At 45.7% G+C, this 21,081-nt stretch overlaps 1 protein-coding gene across 10 annotated transcripts in view; it reads left to right on the top strand.

Moving 5' to 3' along the window:
* Positions 1–21,081, top strand: part of gatad2ab (GATA zinc finger domain containing 2Ab) — a 160,072-nt gene that overhangs the window by 120,763 nt on the left and 18,228 nt on the right. For 7 of the 10 annotated variants that reach the window (XM_072482310.1, XM_072482304.1, XM_072482312.1 and 4 more), the window contains 3 exons: positions 5,991–6,080; positions 15,083–15,214; positions 16,927–17,118. In XM_072482310.1, coding sequence (XP_072338411.1) covers positions 5,991–6,080; positions 15,083–15,214; positions 16,927–17,118 — 414 coding nt within the window. The remainder of the gene's footprint in view (positions 1–5,990; positions 6,081–15,082; positions 15,215–16,926; positions 17,119–21,081) is intronic. The other 3 variants (XM_072482307.1, XM_072482314.1, XM_072482313.1) reach the window with 3 other exon arrangements.

Below are 21,081 nucleotides of genomic sequence, written 5' to 3'. Positions count from 1 at the left end.
CACCTACCCTGCCCATCGTTGGGTTGTGGGTGTGAGGTCCACGCAGAAACAGGGAGAATATGCAAACTCCACACGGACAGTGACCCGAGGGCGGGATAGAACCCAGGTCCTCAGCGCCATGTGAGACAGCAGTGCTAACCACTGCACCACCTTGCCACCTCTTTTTATTCAGTTCTAATATATTACTGCATTAATTAAAAATACAGGTAAACCTCTACTGCAGAAGAAAATTAATTTTTATTTTGAATTTGAAGCGCTTGCAGAGATTTACTTCCAGGGTAATCTCGCCTCTATTAAATTCTGGAGTTGATTATTCCATCTGGAGGGTTGGGACTTAATCCCAGTTTCAAGATTCCGAAGGCCATATTTAAAATAGGTGATTTTTATTTTAACATGGGGACTAGCTGCCCCTTAGTGGCTAAAGCCCAGTGCTGCAGCTGTTTGAACAGTGGGAACTTAGAAAAAGTAGGGATGAGGCCATTCCACCCCTCAAGCCTGTCCACTGTTGTTAGACTATGGCTGATCCGTATCTCAACTCCCATCTATGCACCTTGATTCTGTTATCCTTAATACTCCTGCCTAACTAAAATTTATCACTCATAATGATCAGTCTTCAAAATAAAAATGTAACAGCTTCTCCTAATTGTCTGTTAAGGTAGTATGTGGCTATCCGTAGAAGCAAGAAAGTCTTCTGATCGGCCTGCAGTCTCAGCTCAGTTAATTGATCTCAGCTTTAGTGGCATTGATGGTGTGGGATGCAAGCTGGAGTAGCATTGATGGAGGGTGGGTTTGTTTGTTCCGCATATGGCATCGCTGTCCCTAGTCTTAAGGGAGGGGGCAATTGATCAATGCTCCCATTCCTCATCGCTGCCCTTATTACTCCATCCCCCACCCAAACCGAGCAGAGAAATAGGAGGACAGGATTGGGTTCAGTTGTAATATTCATTTGTAATACTGTACAGCATGAGGCTCTCTTTCCAAATGGCCGCTGCATGCACTTACCCCCCCTACTGTCCTTTATAAGCTTCACCCCCAGCAAGAGCAATGAAGTGAAACAGTAGAGGACTAGAGACTACCCGGAAATCTTACTGGAGGCTCATGGTTTGCTCGTGATATGATGGAATGCCTAGTGTAAAAGTCCCATGGGGCGCACTGTTCAAATGATTAAGTTGCTCAACTTGATTCTTTCCCTGTGCCAGCTGTGTTATCTTATGAACTTTGCCATGACTTGCTTAGGCTGCATAGGAAACTTTTGAAGAGATATCTTGTTCTAAACCCATAACCTTTATCAATCGCTGTTTTATGACCTAGTTATCATGAAAGAAACCAATCAACCTGGATTGTGCAACCAAATTTGATTCTAAAGCTTTATCGTTTGCTAACACTTCCTTAAAACTGCCCAAACTTGTTTGAATTGGAAGAGTTGCCCTGTTTTCTGCTGCCCCTGTGAGGTTAAAGTGGTTGTAGATGCACTGAGATTTTTTTAATGAAATGATCCCTTTTAAGGAGCCAGCTCCCGAGTGTGTAAAGATGAGTTCAGAAAATATTTGATTGGGAAATGTTTCCAGTTACCCTTTGTCCCTGAAATTGGCCACTTTTTAAAACCTATTTCCTTGGTGCCCTTGAACCAAAATCGCTACTGTGGTTGGGTAGGCTAGTACACCATCTGCTGGTGGGGTGATGTACCTCTTTTTCTTTTGTGAGATGTGGGTTGCCCATCGCAAATTGCCGTTGAACTAAGTGGCTCTCTCGGCCATTTCAGAGGGAAGTTGAGTCAACCACATTGAACAACAAAGAACAAAGAAATGTACAAAGAACAAAGAAATGTACAGCACAGGAACAGGCCCTTCGGCCCTCCAAGCCCGCGCCGACCATACTGCCCGACTAAACTACAATCTTCTACACTTCCTGGGTCCGTATCCTTCTATTCCCATCCTATTCATATATTTGTCAAGATGCCCCTTAAATGTCCCTATCGTCCCTGCTTCCACTACCTCCTCCGGTAGCGAGTTCCAGGCACCCACTACCCTCTGCGTAAAAAACTTGCCTCGTACATCTACTCTAAACCTTGCCCATCTCACCTTAAACCTATGCCCCCTAGCAATTGACCCCTCTACCCTGGGGAAAAGCCTCTGACTATTCACTCTGTCTATGCCCCTCATAATTTTGTAGACCTCTATCAGGTCTCCCCTCAACCTCCTTCGTTCCAGTGAGAACAAACCGAGTTTATTCAACCGCTCCTCATAGCTAATGCCCTCCATACCAGGCAACATTCTGGTAAATCTCTTCTGCACCCTCTCTAAAGCCTCCACATCCTTCTGGTAGTGTGGCGACCAGAATTGAACACTATACTCCAAGTGTGGCCTAACTTAAGTTCTATACAGCTGCAACATGACTTGCCAATTCTTATACTCAATGCCCTGGCCAATGAAGGCAAGCATGCCGTATGCCTTCTTGACTACCTTCTCCACCTGTGTTGCCCCTTTCAATGACCTGTGGACCTGTACTCCTAGATCTCTTTGACTTTCAATACTGTTGAGGGTTCTACCATTCACTGTATATTCCCTACCTGCATTAGACCTTCCAAAATGCATCACCTCACATTTGTCCGGATTAAACTCCATCTGCCATCTCTCCGCCCAAGTCTCCAAACAATCTAAATCCTGCTGTATCCTCTGACAGTCCTCATCGCTATCCGCAATTCCACCAACCTTTGTGTCGTCTGCAAACTTACTAATCAGACCAGTTACATTTTCCGCCAATCATTTATATATACTACAAAGAGCAAAGGTCCCAGCACTGATCCCTGTGGAACACCACTGGTCACAGCCCTCCAATTAGAAAAGCATCCTTCCATTGCAACTCTCTGCCTTCTATGACCTAGCCAGTTCTGTATCCACCTTGCCAGCTCACCCCTGATCCCGTGTGACTTCACCTTTTGTACTAGTCTACCATGAGGGACCTTGTCAAAGGCCTTACTGAAGTCCATATAGACAACATCCACTGCCCTACCTGCATCAATCATCTTAGTGACCTCCTCGAAAAACTCTTATCAAGTTAGTGAGACACGACCTCCCCTTCACAAAACCATGCTGCCTCTCACTAATACGTCCATTTGCTTCCAAATGGGAGTAGATCCTGTCTCGAAGAATTCTCTCCAGTAATTTCCCTACCACTGAAGTAAGGCTCACCGGCCTGTAGTTCCCGGGATTATCCTTGCTACCCTTCTTAAACAGAGGAACAACATTGGCTATTCTCCAGTCCTCCGGGACATCCCCTGAAGACAGTGAGGATCCAAAGATTTCTGTCAAGGCCTCAGCAACTTCCTCTCCAGCCTCCTTCAGTATTCTGGGGTAGATCCCATCAGGCCCTGGGGACTTATCTACCTTAATATTTTTTTAAGACACCCAGCACCTCGTCTTTTTGGATCTCAATGTGACCCAGGCTATCTACACACCCTTCTCCAGACTCAACATCTACCAATTTCTTCTCTTTGGTGAATACTGATGCAAAGTATTCATTTAGTACCTCGCCCATTTCCTCTGGCTCCACACATGGATTCCCTTGCCTATCCTTCAGTGGGCCAACCCTTTCCCTGGCTACCCTCTTGCTTTTTATGTACGTGTAAAAAGCCTTGGGATTTTCCTTAACCCTATTTGCCAATTACTTTTTGTGACCCCCTTCTAGCCCTCCTGACTCCTTGCTTAAGTTCCTTCCTACTTTCCTTATATTCCACGCAGGCTTCGTCTGTTCCCAGCCTTTTAGCCCTGACAAATGCCTCCTTTTTCTTTTTGACGAGGCCTACAATATCTCTCGTTATCCAAGGTTCCCGAAAATTGCCGTATTTATCCTTCTTCCTGACAGGAACATGCCGGTCCTGAATTCCTTTCAACTGACACTTGAAAGCCTCCCACATGTCAGATGTTGATTTGCCCTCAAACATCCGCCCCCAATCTATGTTCTTCAGTTCCCGCCTAATATTGTTATAATTAGCCTTCCCCCAATTTAGCACATTCATCCTAGGACCACTCTTATCCTTGTCCACCAGTACTTTAAAACTTACTGAATTGTGGTCACTGTTACCGAAATGCTCCCCTACTGAAACATCTACCACCTGGCCGGGCTCATTCCCCAATACCAGGTCCAGTACCGCCCCTTCCCTAGTTGGACTGCCTACATATTGTTTTAAGAAGCCCTCCTGGATGCTCCTTACAAACTCCGCCCCATCTAAGCCCCTGGCACTAAGTGAGTCCCAGTCAATATTGGGGAAGTTGAAGTCTCCCATCACCACAACCCTGTTGTTTTTACTCTTTTCCAAAATCTGTCTACCTATCTGCTCCTCTATCTCCCGCTGGCTGTTGGGAGGCCTGTAGTAAACCCCCAACATTGTGAGTGCACCCTTCTTATTCCTGATCTCTACCCATATAGCCTCACTGCCTTCTGAGGTGTCCTCCCGCAGTACAGCTGTGATATTCTCCTGAACCAGTAGCACAACTCCGCCTCCCCTTTTACATCCCCCTCTATCCCGCCTGAAACATCTAAATCCTGGAACGTTTAGCTGCCAATCCTGCCCTTCCCTCAACCAGGTCTCTGTAATGGCAACAACATCATAGTTCCAAGTACTAATCCAAGCTCTAAGTTCATCTGCCTTACCCGTAATACTTCTTCCATTAAAACATATGCACTTCAGGCCACCAGACCCGCTGTGTTCAGCAACTTCTCCCTGTCTGCTCTGCCTCAGAGCCCCACTGTCCCTATTGGGTTTTTAAAAAAGAATTTAGAGCACCCAATTCATTTTTTCCAATTAAGGGGCAATTTAGTGTGTTCAATGCACCTACCTACCTTGCACATCTTTGTGTTGTGGGGGCGAAACCCACACAAACACGGGAAGAATATGCAAACTCCACACGGACAGTGACCCAGAGCCGGGATTGAACCTGGGACCTCGCACCGTGAGACTGCAGTACTAACCACTGAGCCACCGTGCTGCCCCTTCAAACACATTGTTGAGAGTCTGGAGTCCCATGTGGATCAGACCAGGTAAGGAAGGCAGATTTCCTTCCCTGAAGGACGTTAGTGAGTCAGATGATTTTTTTACCACAATCGATGATTGCTGTCGTGACTAGCATTCAATTCCAGATTTATTAATTGAATTCAAAATCAGCTGCTGTGGTGGGATTTGAATCCATGCCCCCAAGACCATTAACCTGGGCCTCTAGATTACTAGTCCAGTGATATGACCACTGTCCCACCATCCTCTGCTCCATCTTTGCTCACATTTGTCTCTGTCTGTTTATCAGATGTGAGCCATTGATTGGTTTGGAGTCATGAACTTCGCAGATTCTTTTGGTTGTTTTCTATTTTTAAATTACAAATTGAACTCGCTGGGCCAAGCAGGACACAGGAAGGGGTTTTTCATGGGGCAGCATTCATCCTCCGATTGGGACCTAAGAGGCAAGTGAGTTGCCATTGTCCATATAATATTTGACCAAGTAGGTTACCCAGGCAAGCAGGCAAATACATGCCTTTGCCTTTATCTCTAACTCCTCTGGTTAGCTATCAGATGATTAAATTGATGGAAGCACTTGGTTTCTGACTCAAAGAAGGGAAATTGGTGGAAGAAATATTAACTCAAGATGAGAAATCATTGTTTTGAGTCTGGGTGGTACTGTGCCCACGACTAGATTTTAACCAGAGGTTGTATCAAGCCTAAACAACAGAGCAAGTTGACCCTACAGTGGAAATCTCACTGAGGAGCTGTAATGTTGCTGACAAGGGGCAAGGGAATTCCTATCTGTGCAATAAGGAATTTGCCAAGTTAGGAGTTCATCTGCACTGCTTATTTTTAAAACAACTGACTTGAACTGTTTGTTCGTCAAATGGCCTGGGTGTTTACAACAGTATATCTCTTCAAATGGGCAATTTTGTGCCCTTATGTTCCTCAGCTTTCTCATGTGTATTTGTGCTTCTTTTCAATGTTCTCTTCCCAGCCTGCTGTCTCGACAGGCACTGCCATGGCCACCCCACCCCCGCTGGTCCGAGGAACGCTGCATGTTCCCACTGGCAAGCCCAACTTTCAGGTCAGTGTAGCAATTGGGGCCTTGCCAGGCTGTGGGTTAAGACTCAAAATGGGGTGCAAGGGGAGGGAGCGGAAACAGAGGGATTGAGGGGAGTTTTTGGTTGTTTGGGAAGGGGCACAGTGAGCTCCAAGATTGATCTCTTAGCTATGTCTAAGAGCAGAACTTCATTTTCCAGCCAACTGGTGTTGCAGGAAGAGAAACACTGTCGATGTTACTGGGCTTTGCAAGGATGTAGTTCCCCTGGGAGTCATCCTGAAAGAATTCACAGTCATCAGAATCTTAAAACTTGAGTTACAACCTTCTAATCCCCTTTTATCTATTTTTTGCGTAATATAAGCACAGTGTTGTCACTAGGACATCAGCAAAGTGCAGTGAGTCTGGTGAAAACCTTTCACTTGGAACTGAAAACAGTTGTGGAATTGGGTCTGGAGAGAATGTTTTGTTCAGCAGAATGACATCCTGGCGGGTATAGTTCTGATCGTAACGTATGGTGACGGATGAAGGGCAAATCTGACACATCATAACCTAAGGGGAAATCCAAAGGACTCCGACTAAATTGGACTGGTGACAACACTGGGTATATGTTCTGATTGTCGGGATTTTTAGAATAAAAATAACTGCCCCCTCGATTGGTCAAATTTAATTGTTGCTGAACATGTTACCAAAGATCATTGGTTACCCTCATCGTTCTGCACATTGAGTGTGTCATCCAGGAGCGTTGTGTGAAATATTTTTTGTTTTGTGTTCTGTATTGCTGAGTTGTATCAACTAACTACCTGAAAGCAGGTTGTAATTGAGCATTTTCAAACTTTTCCTAACTAAGCTGTAATGCCTCTTGCCTGCACTCTTTTTAACCATGAGCTCACATAGCTAAAGCAACAATTCTGAGTGACAGGTAAACATAGGATGGGAATTGTCAACCCTGTTCTTTAGAGTTAAATTTTGTTAGTTCTTTTACTTCAAGACCTTCATCGCTTTCATTTTTTTGGGAAGAGTTTTTCCATGAATTTTAATTAATTCTAATGTTTTGCAAAGCCACTTTTACACTATATTTTACTGCTTCAAATCCCTGCGTTGATGACTATAATTTGCCCGACTAATGGTGGATTGTGACATTGCCAGACATCCGTTCACATCCATTACTGCAGGTTGGTTCAAACATCAGTCTGTGATATGCAGGTCAACCCTACTACTAGCCGATGATTATGGGAGAGGCAGAGACGGTGAACTGCACACTGATTCGCTGTCTCTAGGATGGAAGTCTCTTTACTGGTCCCAAGGGTCCATCTCGTGGGTTTGTGCAGTGTCTCCCAAAAGCAAATTGACAGGAAATAATGAGAAGAAAATGCTGGAAATACTCAGGACAGGCTGCATCCATAGAGAGAGAAACAGTTAGCGTTTCAGATTAATGACCTTTCTTCAGAGGAAGTTCGTAGGAAATTGTTGTAAGATTGTCCCGCTGTCTGTGGACTCTAGATATGTTACTTCGTTGACAGACTGTAACTTGTTTGTTAGCACTATTTTTAAAGTGGTTACGGAATAGGCGTGTTGCTCCAAGGCATGGTGTTCCAATCTTTCTCTCTCCAGGGTCAGTGATGTATCATCATCCACATCAGACATCTGTTAACCCTTTATAATGCTCTTCCTCCACTCCCAAGTATACTATCCAATCTTCAAAAATAGTATGAAACTATATCTTTAGATACTTGCAATGCATTTCTGTAACTCCCTTTTTACTACTTCACACTCTATCCGACTCCTCTTACCCCTCCGTAAGTCACAGTTCTGAGGAATTCAATGTTCCCAGGGCAGCCTTCAGGAAAGGTATTTTAGAGAAGTGGGAAGTTTCTTCTTTGTCTTGGGGCATCATCATCATCAGAATGGTACAGCAATTTAGCATCATTGCTGGGAAGCAGAGTGCAGGGATCAGGATGACAACTACAAGGACAATAAGGACTTTTCAACGGAAGACTGATCCTAAAGAGAAAATCGAAGAGCCTGAACATTTGGGCTCTCTGGAGCTCAAAGAGATGAACTCAGGACTCTGAGGAATTTGTTGCTCCCTTAAAATACTCTGGTAAAGTGCTGCAGAAGAGGAATGACCTTCAACTCCAGGGAAGACTGTCACGGCCGAGGGCAGCACGGTGGTGAAGTGGTTAGCACTGCTGCCTCACATAGCCGAGGTCCCAGGTTCGAGCCTGGCTCTGGGTCACCGTCCGTGTGGAGTTTGCACATTCTCCCCGTGTTTGTGTGGGTTTCGTCCCCACAACCCAAAGATATGCAGGGTAAGACCATAAGACATAGGAGCAGAATTGGGCCTCTTGGCCCATCGAGTCTGCTCCGCCATTCAGTCATGGCTGATATTTTCTCATCCCCATTCTTCTGCCTTCTCCCCATAACCCCTGATCCCCTTATTAATCGAGAACCTATCTATCTCTGTCTTAAAGACAGTGAATTGGCCTCCACAGCCTTCTGCAGCAAAGAATTCCACAGATTCACCACCCTCTGGCTGAAGAAATTCTTCCTCATCTCTGTTTTAAAGGATCGTCCCTTTAATCTGAGATGGTGTCCTCTGGTTCTAGTTCTTCCTACAAGTGGAAACATCCTCTCCACGTCCACTCTATCAAGGCCTCGCAGTATCTTGTACGTTTCAATAAGATCCCCTCTCATCCTTCTAAACTCCAACAAGTACAGACCCCCGAGTCCTCAACCGTTCCTCAGATGACAAGCTCTTCATTCCAGGGATCATTTTTGTGAACCTCCTCTGGACCCTTTCCAAGGCCAGCACATCCTTCCTTAGATATGGGGTCCAAAACTGCTCACAATACTCCAAATGGGGTCTGACCAGAGCCTTATACAGCCTTAGAAGTACATCCCTGGTCTTGTATTCTAGCCCTCTTGACATGAATGCTAACATTGCATTTGCCTTCTTAACTGCCGACTGAACCTGCACATTAACCTGAAGAGAATCGTGAACAAGGACTCCCAAGTCCCTTTGTGCTTCTGCTTTCCGAAGCATTTCCCCATTTAGAAAATAGTTTATGCCTAGATTCCTCCTTCCACAAGTGCATAATCTCTCACTTTTCCACATTGTATTTCATTTGCCACTTCATTGCCCACTCTCCTAGCTTGTCCAAGTCCTTCTGCAGCCCCCTTGCTTCCTCAATACTACCTGTCCCTCTACAGATCTTTGTATCATCTGCAAACTTAGCAACAGTGCCTTCAGTACCTTCTTCCAGATCATTAATGTATATTGTAAAAAAGTTGTGGTCCCGGCACAGACCCCTGAGGCACACCACTAGTCACTGGCTGCCATCCTGAAAAAGACCCCTTTATCCCCACTCTTTGCCTTCTGCCAGTCAGCCAATTCTCTATCCATGCCAGGATCTTAGCCTGAACACCATGAGCTCTTAACCTATTTCACAGTCTCCTATGCAGCACCTTGTCAAAGGCCTTCTGGAAATCTAAATAAATCACGTCCACTGGTTCTCCTTTGTCTAACTTGCTTGTTACTTCTTCAAAGAACTCTAACAGATTTGTCAGACACGACCTCCCTTTGACAAAGCTAAAAGAAGACTCAGTCCTCTTTTACCATGCACTTCCAAGTGCTTTGCGATCTCATCTTTAATAACAGACTCTAAAATCTTCCCAATGACCGAAGTCAGGCTAACCGGCCTATAATTTCCCGTCTTCTGCCTTCCTCCCTTCTTAAACAGTGGCGTTACATTAGCCACCTTCCAGTCCTCTGGGACCCTTCCTGCCTCCAGTGATTCCTGAAAGATCAACTAATACCTCCACAATTTCCTCAGCTATCTCTTTTAGGACCCTGGGGTGTAGTCCATCCCGTCCAGGTGACTTATCCACTTTCAGACCTTTCAGTTTCCGCAGAACCTTCTCCTTCGTAACGGTCACTGCACTCCCTTCTGCCCCCTGGTTCTCCTGGAGCTCGGGCATCCCACTGGTGTCTTCCACCGTGAAGACTGATGCAAAGTAACTATTCAGTTCGTCTGCCATTTTTTTGTTTCCTATTATTGCTTCTCCAGCCACATTTTCCAGTGGTCCAATGTCTATTTTTGCCTCTCGCTTACCTTTTACATATTGAAAATACCTCGTCCTATCTTCCTTTATATTACTAGCTAGCTTGCACTCGTACTTCATCTTCTCCCCCCCCCTTATTGCTTTTTTAGTTGTCCTCTGCTCGCTTTTAAAGGCTTCTCAATCCTCTGGTTTCCCACTAATCCTCACCACTTTTGTATGCTTCTTCTTTAGCCTTTATGCTGTCCTTGACATCTCTCGTCAGCCATGGATGCCTTGTCCTCCCCTTAGCATGTTTCCTCCTCCTTGGGATGGTTGTGCCTCCCTAATAAGCCCTAAAAACGCCTGCCATTGCTGTTCCACTGTCTTCCTTGCTAGGCTCCTTCTCTAATCAGCTCTGGCCAGCTCCTCCCTCATGTCTTTGTAGTTACCCTTATTTAATTGTAATACCGTTACATCTGATTGCAGCTTCTCCCTCTCAAACTACAGGGTAAATTCTATTGTGGTCACTGCTCTCTAAGGGTTCCTTCACCTTAAGTTCCCTTATCAAGTCTGCCTCATTACACATCACCAAATCCAGAAGTGCCTGTTCCCTAGTAGGCTCTGTCACAAGCTGCTCCAAAAAAACATCTCTTAGACATTCCACAAATTCCATTTCTTGGAATCCACTACCAACCTGATTTTCCCAGTCCACCTGCATATTGAAGTCCCCCATGATTATTGTAATATTGCCTTTTTTTACATGCCTTTTCTATCTCCTGGTTTATTTTCTGCCCCACATCCTGACTATTGCTAGGGGGCCTGTACCTAACTCCCATCAGGGTATTTTTACCTTTGCTATTCCTCAACTCTACCCACAGAGATTCAATGTCTTCTGATCCTATATCGGTCCTTGCTATCGATTTAACTTCATTCCTTACTAACAATGTAACCCCACCCACTTTGCCCATCTGCCTGTCCTTTTGATATGACATATATCCTTGGATATTTAGATCCCAGCCCTTATCCCCTTGCAGCCACATCTCTGTGATGCCCACAACATCATACCGGCCAATTTCAATGTGCGCAATAAGCTCATTTACCTTGTTCCGTATACTGCGCGCATTTAGGTACAACACCCTCAATCCTGCATTGGCCACCTCCCTTTTCTCACTGTACCCTGTACTGTGGCCCTTTTTGATTTTTGACTATGGCTTCTCTGCCTTACACTTTCTCCCTTACTGCTTTTTGTTTCTGGCCCCGTTTTACTTCCCTCCGACCTCCTACATCGTATCCCATCCCCCACCACCCTAGGACATCGGTTCCAGTCCTGCCCAGGTGCAGACCGTCCGGTTTGTACTGGTCCCACCTCCCCCAGAACCAGTTCCAATGCGCCATGAATTTCAATCCCTCCCTCTTGCACCATCTCTCGAACCACGCATTCATCCTATCTATCCTGACCTTCCTGGTGGATTGGCCACGCTAAATTGCCCCGTAATTGGAAAAAATGAATTGGGTACTCTAAATTTATTTTTTTAAAAGACTGTCACGGCCTCATCAATCTCTTCAGCATGGAGGACTTTTTTTAAATATAAATTTAGAATACCCAATTCATTTTTCCAATTCGGGGCAATTTAGCGTGGCCAATCCACCTACCCTGCACAACTTTGGGTTGTGGGAGCGAAACCCACGCAAACACGGGGAGAATGTGCAAACTCCACACGGATAGTGACCCAGAGCCAGGATCGGACCTCGGACCTCGGCGTCGTGAGTCTGCAGTGTTACTCACTGCACCACCGTGCTGCCCAGCATGGAGGAATTGAATGTAGGAGGGCTGATCAGTAAGTTTGCAGGTGATGTGAAAATTGGCGGGGAGGATAGCTTTAGATTGCAGGTGCTTCCCTGGGTCCTGCATTCATCATGTATTCCCTTGCCTTGCCTTGTTTGTCCCGCCCAGGTGCATCATCTCACACTTATCCGATTAAATTCCATTTGCCGAAGATCAACCCATCTGACCATACATACAAACATACGTAAAAAATAGGCCCTTCGAGCCTGCTCCACCATTCATTATGATCATGGCTGATCATCAAGTTTAAAACCCTGATCCCCCCCCCCTCAATATCCCTTTAGCCCCATGAGCTATATCTAGTTCCTCCTTGAAATTACACAGCGTTTAGATCATAGATCATAGAATTTACAGTGCAGAAGGAGGCCATTTGGCCCATTTGCCCTTACAAAGAGCACCCTACTCAAGCCCACATATCTACTCTATCCCATTAACCCCCACTTACCCTTTTTGGACACTAAGGGCAATTTAGCATGGCCAATCCACCTAAGCCGCACATCTTTGGACTGTGAGAGGAAACCGGAGAACCCGGAGGAAACCCACACAGACACGGGGAGAACGTGCAGACTCCGCACAGACAGTGACCCAGCCGGGAATCGAACCTGGGACCCTGGAGCTGTGAAGCAACTGTGCTAACCACTTGCTTGTAACTCGCCTGCTTTTCTGTGGATGTGAATTCCACGGGATCACCACTCTCTGGATGAAGAAATTACTCCTCGCCTCAGTCCTAAAAGGTTTACCTATTATCCTCAAACTATGATCCTTCGTTCTGGACTCCCCCACCATCAGGAACATTCTTTCTGAATCTACCCTGTCTAAAATTCTAACATTGTAACTGACAAATTGTCTAGATTTAGACTATCAACTTTCCCTGGGAACTGTATAATTTGGACTTTACCTTGATTTCCATTTTCTTTGGATGGAGTGTGTTTCAGAAATATTTTCTTGTCTTCTACCTCGATTAAAGTTGTTGGATTTGCCAAAATGCTCAATGTTCAGTTTTGCTACACAGGAAACATTTGGCGCTCCCTGCTGGACAATCCTGGTGTATGTTGGGTTTCCACACCACAACGCAAACATCTAAAAATGGTTACTGATGTGGAGTTTCACATTCTTATGGGTGGAGCAGTTGTCCATGGGCCTACCCAGTCAGCGGAGTCATGTGAAGCCTCAGTTGCCCTGGGTTCTAACCCAATTCAGAGCTTGCAGTTTGGCCTGTCACTAATGCTTGCTGGGTAGTGAGTTTCTGCAGCAGGCTAAAATAGGCGTCAAAAACTTTAAGAATGGTCTCAAAGCCTGTGGTGGTCTCCTCCACACACTGCCTTAGGAAAACATCGGCCCCTGAACCCACAGCATGAAGGAAGGAACTGACTTGATGCTTTTGCTCTTTTTCGTAAAGGCCTGTTGCTGCTCAACGCTGAGTGAAAATGGCATTTCCAAAACACTCGCTACTTGCCTCTGCGAGCCCTCGAGGCAGTCAAATGGGTGGGGTAGGACAGGGACTGCTCACCAGGTACAGTCAGAGTTACCTTCAGTGTGCCGTCTCCTTCTGTCGATTTGTTACAAGCTGCTATCAAGGTTTTCTTCACCCTCTGGTTCCTTCGATAACACCAATATATTTTTTACATCGATATCCCACCCCTCACCATGTTCTGAGATAGTCCCTCTGTCTGTGGATACTCTGCATGGTACTTAATCGACAGACTGCAGTCATGCTTTGGTATCTGCTTAACACGTTTATGAATTCTTCTAAACAGATCAAAGAGTAGGCATGTTGATTCCAGGCAGGGCGTTTCAACCTATCTTCCTCATTGAAAAGAGCGAGTGTCTTAATATGACTGACTGTTGTCAGTGATGCATCAACATCATATGTTAGAATATCCCATCTGCTATCCCTTTAACCAACAGAAATGTCTCCACAAAGTGGTGCCATTTGGCGCTTTGCAGGTGTGTCAGATAAACTAGTGGCAGGGAGTGGAGCCCCTGGGGCTTGAGGCATTTTGCTGGGGTGGAGCACAGAGCTTTGTGCTGACTGCAGTTTTCCACTAAACATCCCTTACCTTGACTGTTAACTTGACCAAAATAAAGTTTCACATATAGAGAGCATTGTCCTGGATATTATTTAAATTTGTGAGCAAGGGGCACAAAAAATAAATTTCACCAATGGCCGCATATTTGAAGTGAAATAAATTGGGTCCACTGTGATTTTTGTTAAAGCATTTTGATGCATGGAAGGCCCCTGATATGTAATTGGATTGTAGATTTCAATGCTCCACCTAACTGTGCTTGGAGAGAATATCTTGAGGTTTGATGAAGTGCTGATTAGGTCGCATTAGCGGTAGTGGCAGAATCCATCTGAGACAGTGAATTAGGTACTGTACTACCCAGTTGGTGGTGAGTTAGCTAAACTCACTGGTTGAGTTGGCGTTGGTAAGAGCTGAAAAAGTTGACTGAAAGGTACTCGAGGTACCAAGGAAAGTACCTTGCAAATGATGATGAATCGACATCTGTAGTTTTTCACTCTCTCCTGTATTCCATAATAGTGACGCTTGCAATTTTCCGATCCAAAGCACAATTCTTATATTGGGAGGGCTTTGAAAACTCGGACTTGATGCATCTGCAATCTGTTCACTGATTTAATTTGGAGTGGGAAGCAGTAGGTCTTGGAGATTTATCTATTTAAAGTTGCATTATTTTGTCCTTTAAGCGCTGGAATTTTGTCCTTTTCCTCTCCTGTGAAAATGAGTACCAAGTACTCATTTAACAAAACGAAAGGTCATCAAACTGAAATATTAACTTTGTTTTTCTCTCTCTACAGATGTTGCTTGACCTGCTGAGTAATTCCAGCATTTTCTGTTTTTGCTTGTTGTCTATTTTAGTGTCACCTAAATCAGTCTTTAAGTTGGGACATGATTGTGTCTGGATTTGATGAACACTTGCTGACATTGGCTGTCAAGCCTGATTCATGAATAATGGCCACTTGGGCAAGGGGCAGATATTGAACAGTGCCCATTAAAGTTAAATCCTACTAGGCTTTGGTAAGAGGGCAAATTGGCTCAGAAATTTGAGGGAGAGAGAATGAGAAGTGTTATTTTTTTTAAATAAAAGGTGTTCCTAAACATATACACCTGTCTTGCAGGTAACCACTGCCCGCACAGTGGGTACAGTTATCCCACCACCATTGGTTCGTGGTGGTCAACAGGGAATCTCAAAACCTGGATCCCAGCAGAACTCTCAGATAACGATGCCGCCATTAGTGAGAGGAGCACAGGTAAGCAACTGGTTGGGAGAATCGCAGAGTGTTTCCTGTTTTATTGGAATGGTGAAATAGCTTGTAAAAATACATCGCTTGCCTTTATTTTGTGCAGAGTTCAATACTAAAATAGATCTGGCAGTTAATTTGGGGAGGATGACATTAGTGATCATGATAATTCAGTTGTGGTCATTCATCTCCCTCATACAATTGGGTCCAGCAATGTCTCCAAGCCAGATGATGTCCCATCGAAAAAATACATTTAAACAGCAACCTTTGAATACTTTTAGGTGCCTGACCTGACACAATGGATCAATTAGTAACTGTACTTGGAATCAATCCCATCCATTTTGCATACAACATGTTGATAAAGGCCAAAATAAATTCAACTGCAATTTTTTTGACACTTTGTGATAATGTTACCTCTTTAATTGAGGGCGACTTTACTTGGGCCTCCGAGTAGCTTGGTTAGTTAACATCAAAAATGCCCAATTGCGACAGAAACCCCAACTGACTCATTCATGTCTCTGAGAAAATATATAGTTGTCTCCATGCCCTCTGGCAACATAGGACAAATGCTAAATTCTGCCTTGTTTGTGTTAGTCAACCCGAAAAGGATTTTTTAATTTTTATTAATGTTAATTTCTATAAGAGGGAGTCCCCCAGTCGGCAAACCTGTGTTAGTGCTCCCTCAGTTGAACTCTCATTTTCTTGTACCAATAGTGAAGTTTAACTTAACATCTGCACTGTTTAAGGTTCAATTTTGGAATGCCAAAGTCATGTTCTTTGTATGGCTGACTGTTAGCAGCAACAATGATGCTGAAAATGACAGATTTCTCACCTGCCCCGAATTGTAAATTGATATCTGCTTACAAAGCAGCATTTTAGCACCTTAGTGACTTTCTTTTTGTGTAGTGCCTGGAAAGGAAATCTTACTACACTCCCAATTGCGTAAATCACTTAACACGTTGAATAATGTCACACGAGTTCACTAAGCTGTGTGCTCGTAATTTGTGAGATGATCTCGAACACCCTGCACGCTACTGTGTTATGATATCACTGCCACTGTGTGAAATGAAATGAAATGAAAATCGCTTACTGTCACAAGTAGGCTTCAAATGAAGTTACTGTGAAAAAACCCTAGTCGCCACATTCTGGCGCCTGCCCGGGGAGGCTGGTACGGGAATTAAACTGTGCTGCTGGCCTGCCTCGGTCTGCTTTAAATGCCAGCGATTTAGCCCTGTGCTAAACCAGCCCCAGTTTGTGAGACGAGCATGCACACTTCGTGGTTCTTTTATTTATCATTGGGGGAATTTATAAATGTTGACAAATGTGCTTGCACATGTAAGGTTTTAAATATTTTTTATACTTTCCTGCTGCCCATGTGAATATGTGCTGCTAAAATGTTTTCCCCTCTTCTCTCTCCCTTATCCACCATAGAATTAAGTCACTCTTCTCCCCACCCTCTAGTTGTTAACTTGTTTTTGCGCAGTTTGCGTACATCCTGTCTGCGAAATCCACTTCTTACCGTGTAAATTGTACAATGTTAAGCTTTTCCCTTGATACAACTTGCTGCTCCAGTTGAGAGCTGCTTGCTTATATCTGTATGACTGCAATATACTGTGACAAAGCTGGTGGGAACTCTAAATAACCTCTTCCTTTTCTGCCTTACTTTCATTTTCTTCCATCCTGGTCACACCATTTCATCCCTCACTGTCCCATTCTGTTAGCCAATATCTGTTTCTCCCCAGCAAATCCATGCCATCAGGCCACATGCCAGCACTGCCCCACCACCCCTGCTACTGGCCCCCCGGGCATCAGTGCCCAGCTCGGTGCAGATCCAGGGCCAAAGGATTCTTCAGCAGGGACTGATCCGTGTGGCCAATGTCCCCAACACCAGCCTGCTTGTCAACATTCCACAGGTAAGCTGTGGCTGGAGGAGATAGCTCAACTTAGATCTCAGGCTGAAGTCTAGTGTCAAGGACGATGAGAAGTAAGGGACAGGTGACAGTCTGGATTTGGAAGCTGAAGGAAAGGGAGGACTAAGAGTTGAGGGACTCTACGGCTTTGGGGTCCTGGGAAAGAGTGAATTCAGGTTTGTGATGGAGCACACATCTTGATTTCGGTGGTGGTGATCGGACTTGTTGCTCATTATTTAATCTGCTGTGGATATTCAAGAATGTGGGGGTTTTGTGCTCAACACCATTACTGTCAGGAAATGGAACATTATCAGATTCCTTACCCCCACTGTGAATTTGAACGCTGCCAGGTTACATACATCCAAAGGCGAAGTGCATAGTAAAGCTCATTTCCACATCAGAACACCAGTAGACCATTCTGCCCCCTCAAACTTGTACTGGAATTCTGTTAGATAAGTGGTCCCAAACTTTGGCTGAAGGTCCCTTTTTCAAACACATTCATCACCGATGCCACCTCAATTAAATTCGAATACTATGCAATATTCAAGTTGCATTCAAGAGTTTTTCAATAATCCCTTGAATAAAATAGTGTTTTCTTTTTAAAAAATTTTTTATTCTCCTTTTTCACATTTTCTCCCACATTTACATCCATCAACAATAAACAATAATCAGCAAGATATGTCAGTCCCCATAATAACAACGGTCCCATCTACCCACCAACCCCCAAACCTCAACCCGCATGTTTACATAAACAAATGACAAAAAGGAATCAGGGATTACCCGTAGTCACCCTTAATCTTACACAGCTCCCCACCGCAGGTCTCCAGCTCCTCCTGTCAACTGCCTCTTGTAAAACTCCTCCTCCCAGCCTCGGTTCCTTTCTCCTCCCCCCCCCCCCCCCCCAACTTTCCACCCCGGCTAGACCACTCGGACCCTGTTCTGCCAGGCTCCGATGGCCGCAGCCCCTCCCCCCACCTCACTCCCATTCACTGGCCAGCTTAAACCGGCCAGCGTGGAGGCCCCCGCCCAGGTCCCTTTCCCACTTGCCCGGCCCTAGGAAAGTCTAAAGATCCCCTTTTAGCGCACAAACCCCGCATATCCACCTACACCCCAAAGAACCCTCATGTCGAGTGAAAGTCCCGTCCCTTCCCTTGTCCAAATATATACCACGTTGGCTCCTTTAGTCTCAACACCCGCGCGCAGTGATACAAAAAAGAAGAAAATACAGTCATGAGGTTACATCGGCACATAGCCATTCCTCAATTTGTCAGTTCTTGCCACAGTCCTTCTGCTTTCGCAAACTCCTCCGCTGCTTCCGCCGTTCCAAAATAAAAGTCCCTGAGCTTGTAAGTCACCCTCAGCTTCGCTGGATATACAATGCCGCACCTCACCTTGTTAATGTACAGTGCCCTCTTCACCCGGCTGAAGGCAGCCCTCCTCCTTGCCAGCTCCACCGCAAAGTCCTGGTATACACGTACACCAGCTCCAGCCCACTGCACCACCCGCTTCTGCTTGGCCCAGCTCAGGACCTTCTCCTTCACACTGTACCTACGGAAGCACAGAGTCACTGCCCTTGGCGGCTCACTCGCCTTTGGTACAGGCCTCCACGACCGATGAGCCCGATCCAGTTCATATCAGGAGGGATCCTCCCCCTCCCCCAATAGTTTTGCCAGCATCGCGGCAAAATACTCAGTCGGCTTCGGTCCTTCAACTCCTTCGGGCAGCCCCACAATCCTCAAATTCTGTCGCCTGGATCTGTTTTCCAGGTCTTCCATTTTTCCTCGCAGATCCTTGTTGGTGTCCATCACCTTCCGCATCTCTTTCCCCATCGAGGCAAGTTGATCACCGTGCTGCAATAACGTCTCCTCCACTTCCTTCAGCCCCTCCCCTTGCGCTCGCCACCTCCGTCCTCACCGGGGAAACCGCCTCCTCCACCAGCACACTCAACCTCCCTCATCGCCTTCCTCACCGTCTCCATGCATTTCGCAATCTGCGCCAACTGCTTTTCAAATTCCGCAGCCAACACCTTAGTTATTTCTTCAGCCGTAAGCAGTGCGGCCTTCCCTGGTGCTCCAGCCTCCATTTTCCTTGGTGACCCCGTGGTGACCTTTCCACTCCCCGACGGACCTTCAGCTGTGTTTTTTTTCCGGCCGTTTTCTTGCTCACCCTTGACATTTTTCTTTGGGTTTTTTTCCTCCTGTGTCTTCACTGTGCCTCCTCCGTGCCTTCTCCCTGCTTCTGCCGCCTCCGTGGACCCTGGGACCGGGCTTAAAGCCCCGAAAATGCCGTTCCCGAACGGGAGCCCTCCATTGTGCGGCCGCCTCCCGCCCGCCGTCTCCGGAAGTCCAAAATAGTGTTTTCTTATAGGTATCAGTGAGATGCCTGTTTCGCACTGCAGAGTGGCAGGAGCCATGAAGAAGCACTCTGCGATGGGATAGCAGAGCACTAGGGGAGAACAGGAGGAACAAAATTGCTTCTGGCCACCACTCATTCACTCACTTTGACCACAGCGCACTGGATGGTTGCCCACCTGTCAGGTCGGCCCTGTGTCATGGACCCTCTGGAAGGTCTCCAAGAGACCCAGTTTGAGAAACGCTGTTGGATTATGGCTGATCTGTATGTTAACTCCATTCACCTGCCCTTTCTCCATGTTCTTTGATAGTTTACCCATTCCTTCTGCCACTCCCCAAACTTCAGGAGTGCACCACATGTTGAAGCAGAGTGACGTTTCGGGTTCTCGAACCAGTGGTCTCTCCCACCTCTTTGAGTGGCAGATGTTCCGCTGTGAAGGAATCGTCGCTAAATCCAACCGTGTTCTTGCCTGATGTGCTTCAGGTTGGAAACATGGTGGAATCTGGCTTCCAACCACATCCTGGCGTCTTCAGTCCAGTTAGAGGAAAGTATGTCCAGTGCATCTACTCTGGTTGAGATCAAATACCTGGGGTCAGACAGGAGTCCCAACTGGTTCTAAAAGCTCTGTGTAGTTCCAGGGAAGCCTTTGTTCACGAAGCCACAAAGGACGTACTCAGCAACATTTTTAAAGCTGCTGTAACATGCGAACAAAGGGACAATAATTTAGCACAGAGATGAGGAGGAATTACTTCACTCAAAGGATTGTGAGTCTTTGGAATTCTGTACCCCAGAGAGTTATGGATGATCCCATCATAGAATACATTTGAGACTAGGATAGACATTTAAAAAAAAAAAAATTTAGTGTACCCAATTCATTTATTTTCAATTAAGGGGCAATTTAGCGTGGCCAATCCACCTAACCTGCACATCTTTGAATTGTGGGGGCGAAACCCACGCAAGCACGGGAAGAATGTACAGTGAAAAGTATTGTTCTGCATTCAGTCCAGACCAATCGTCCCATACATGAAAAACATAAGACATACGCTAAATACACAAAGTAAACACATAGACACAGGCTATGGGTGAAGCATATAGTGTGGTACTAATCAGTAGAGACTATGTTTGGGGAGATCAGTTCAGTCCATAAGAGGATCATTCAGGAGTCTGGTAACAGCGGGGAAGAAGGTGTTTTTCAATCTGTTAGTGCGAGTTCTCAGATTTTTGTATCTCTTGCCCGATGGAAGAGATTGAAGAGAGAATAACCCGGGTGGGGGGGGGGTCTTTGATTATGCTGCCCGCTTTCCCAAGGCAGCGGGAGGTGTAGACCGAGTCAATGGATGGGAGGTGAGTTTGTGTGATGGACTGGGCTGTGCTCACAATTCTTTGTAGTTTTTAACAGTCTTGGGCCGAGCAGTTGCCATACCAGGCTGTGATGCAGCTAGATAGGATGCTTTCTATGGTGCATCTGTAAAAAGTGGTAAGAGTCAATGTGGGTGAGAGTGGGGTTGAAGCCCAAGATCAGCCCTGATCGTACTGAATGACAGAACAGACTCACCAGGCCTGCTACTGTTTTTCTTTCAGTCCCTGGTCATGTGGATGTGCGGTAACCCGAAA

The sequence above is a fragment of the Scyliorhinus torazame genome, chromosome 18, assembly GCF_047496885.1.
Source record: "Scyliorhinus torazame isolate Kashiwa2021f chromosome 18, sScyTor2.1, whole genome shotgun sequence".
Lineage (NCBI taxonomy): Eukaryota > Metazoa > Chordata > Chondrichthyes > Carcharhiniformes > Scyliorhinidae > Scyliorhinus > Scyliorhinus torazame.
The sequence above is the reverse complement of the archived record's forward strand: the minus strand, read 5'-3'. Positions and strand labels throughout refer to the sequence as shown.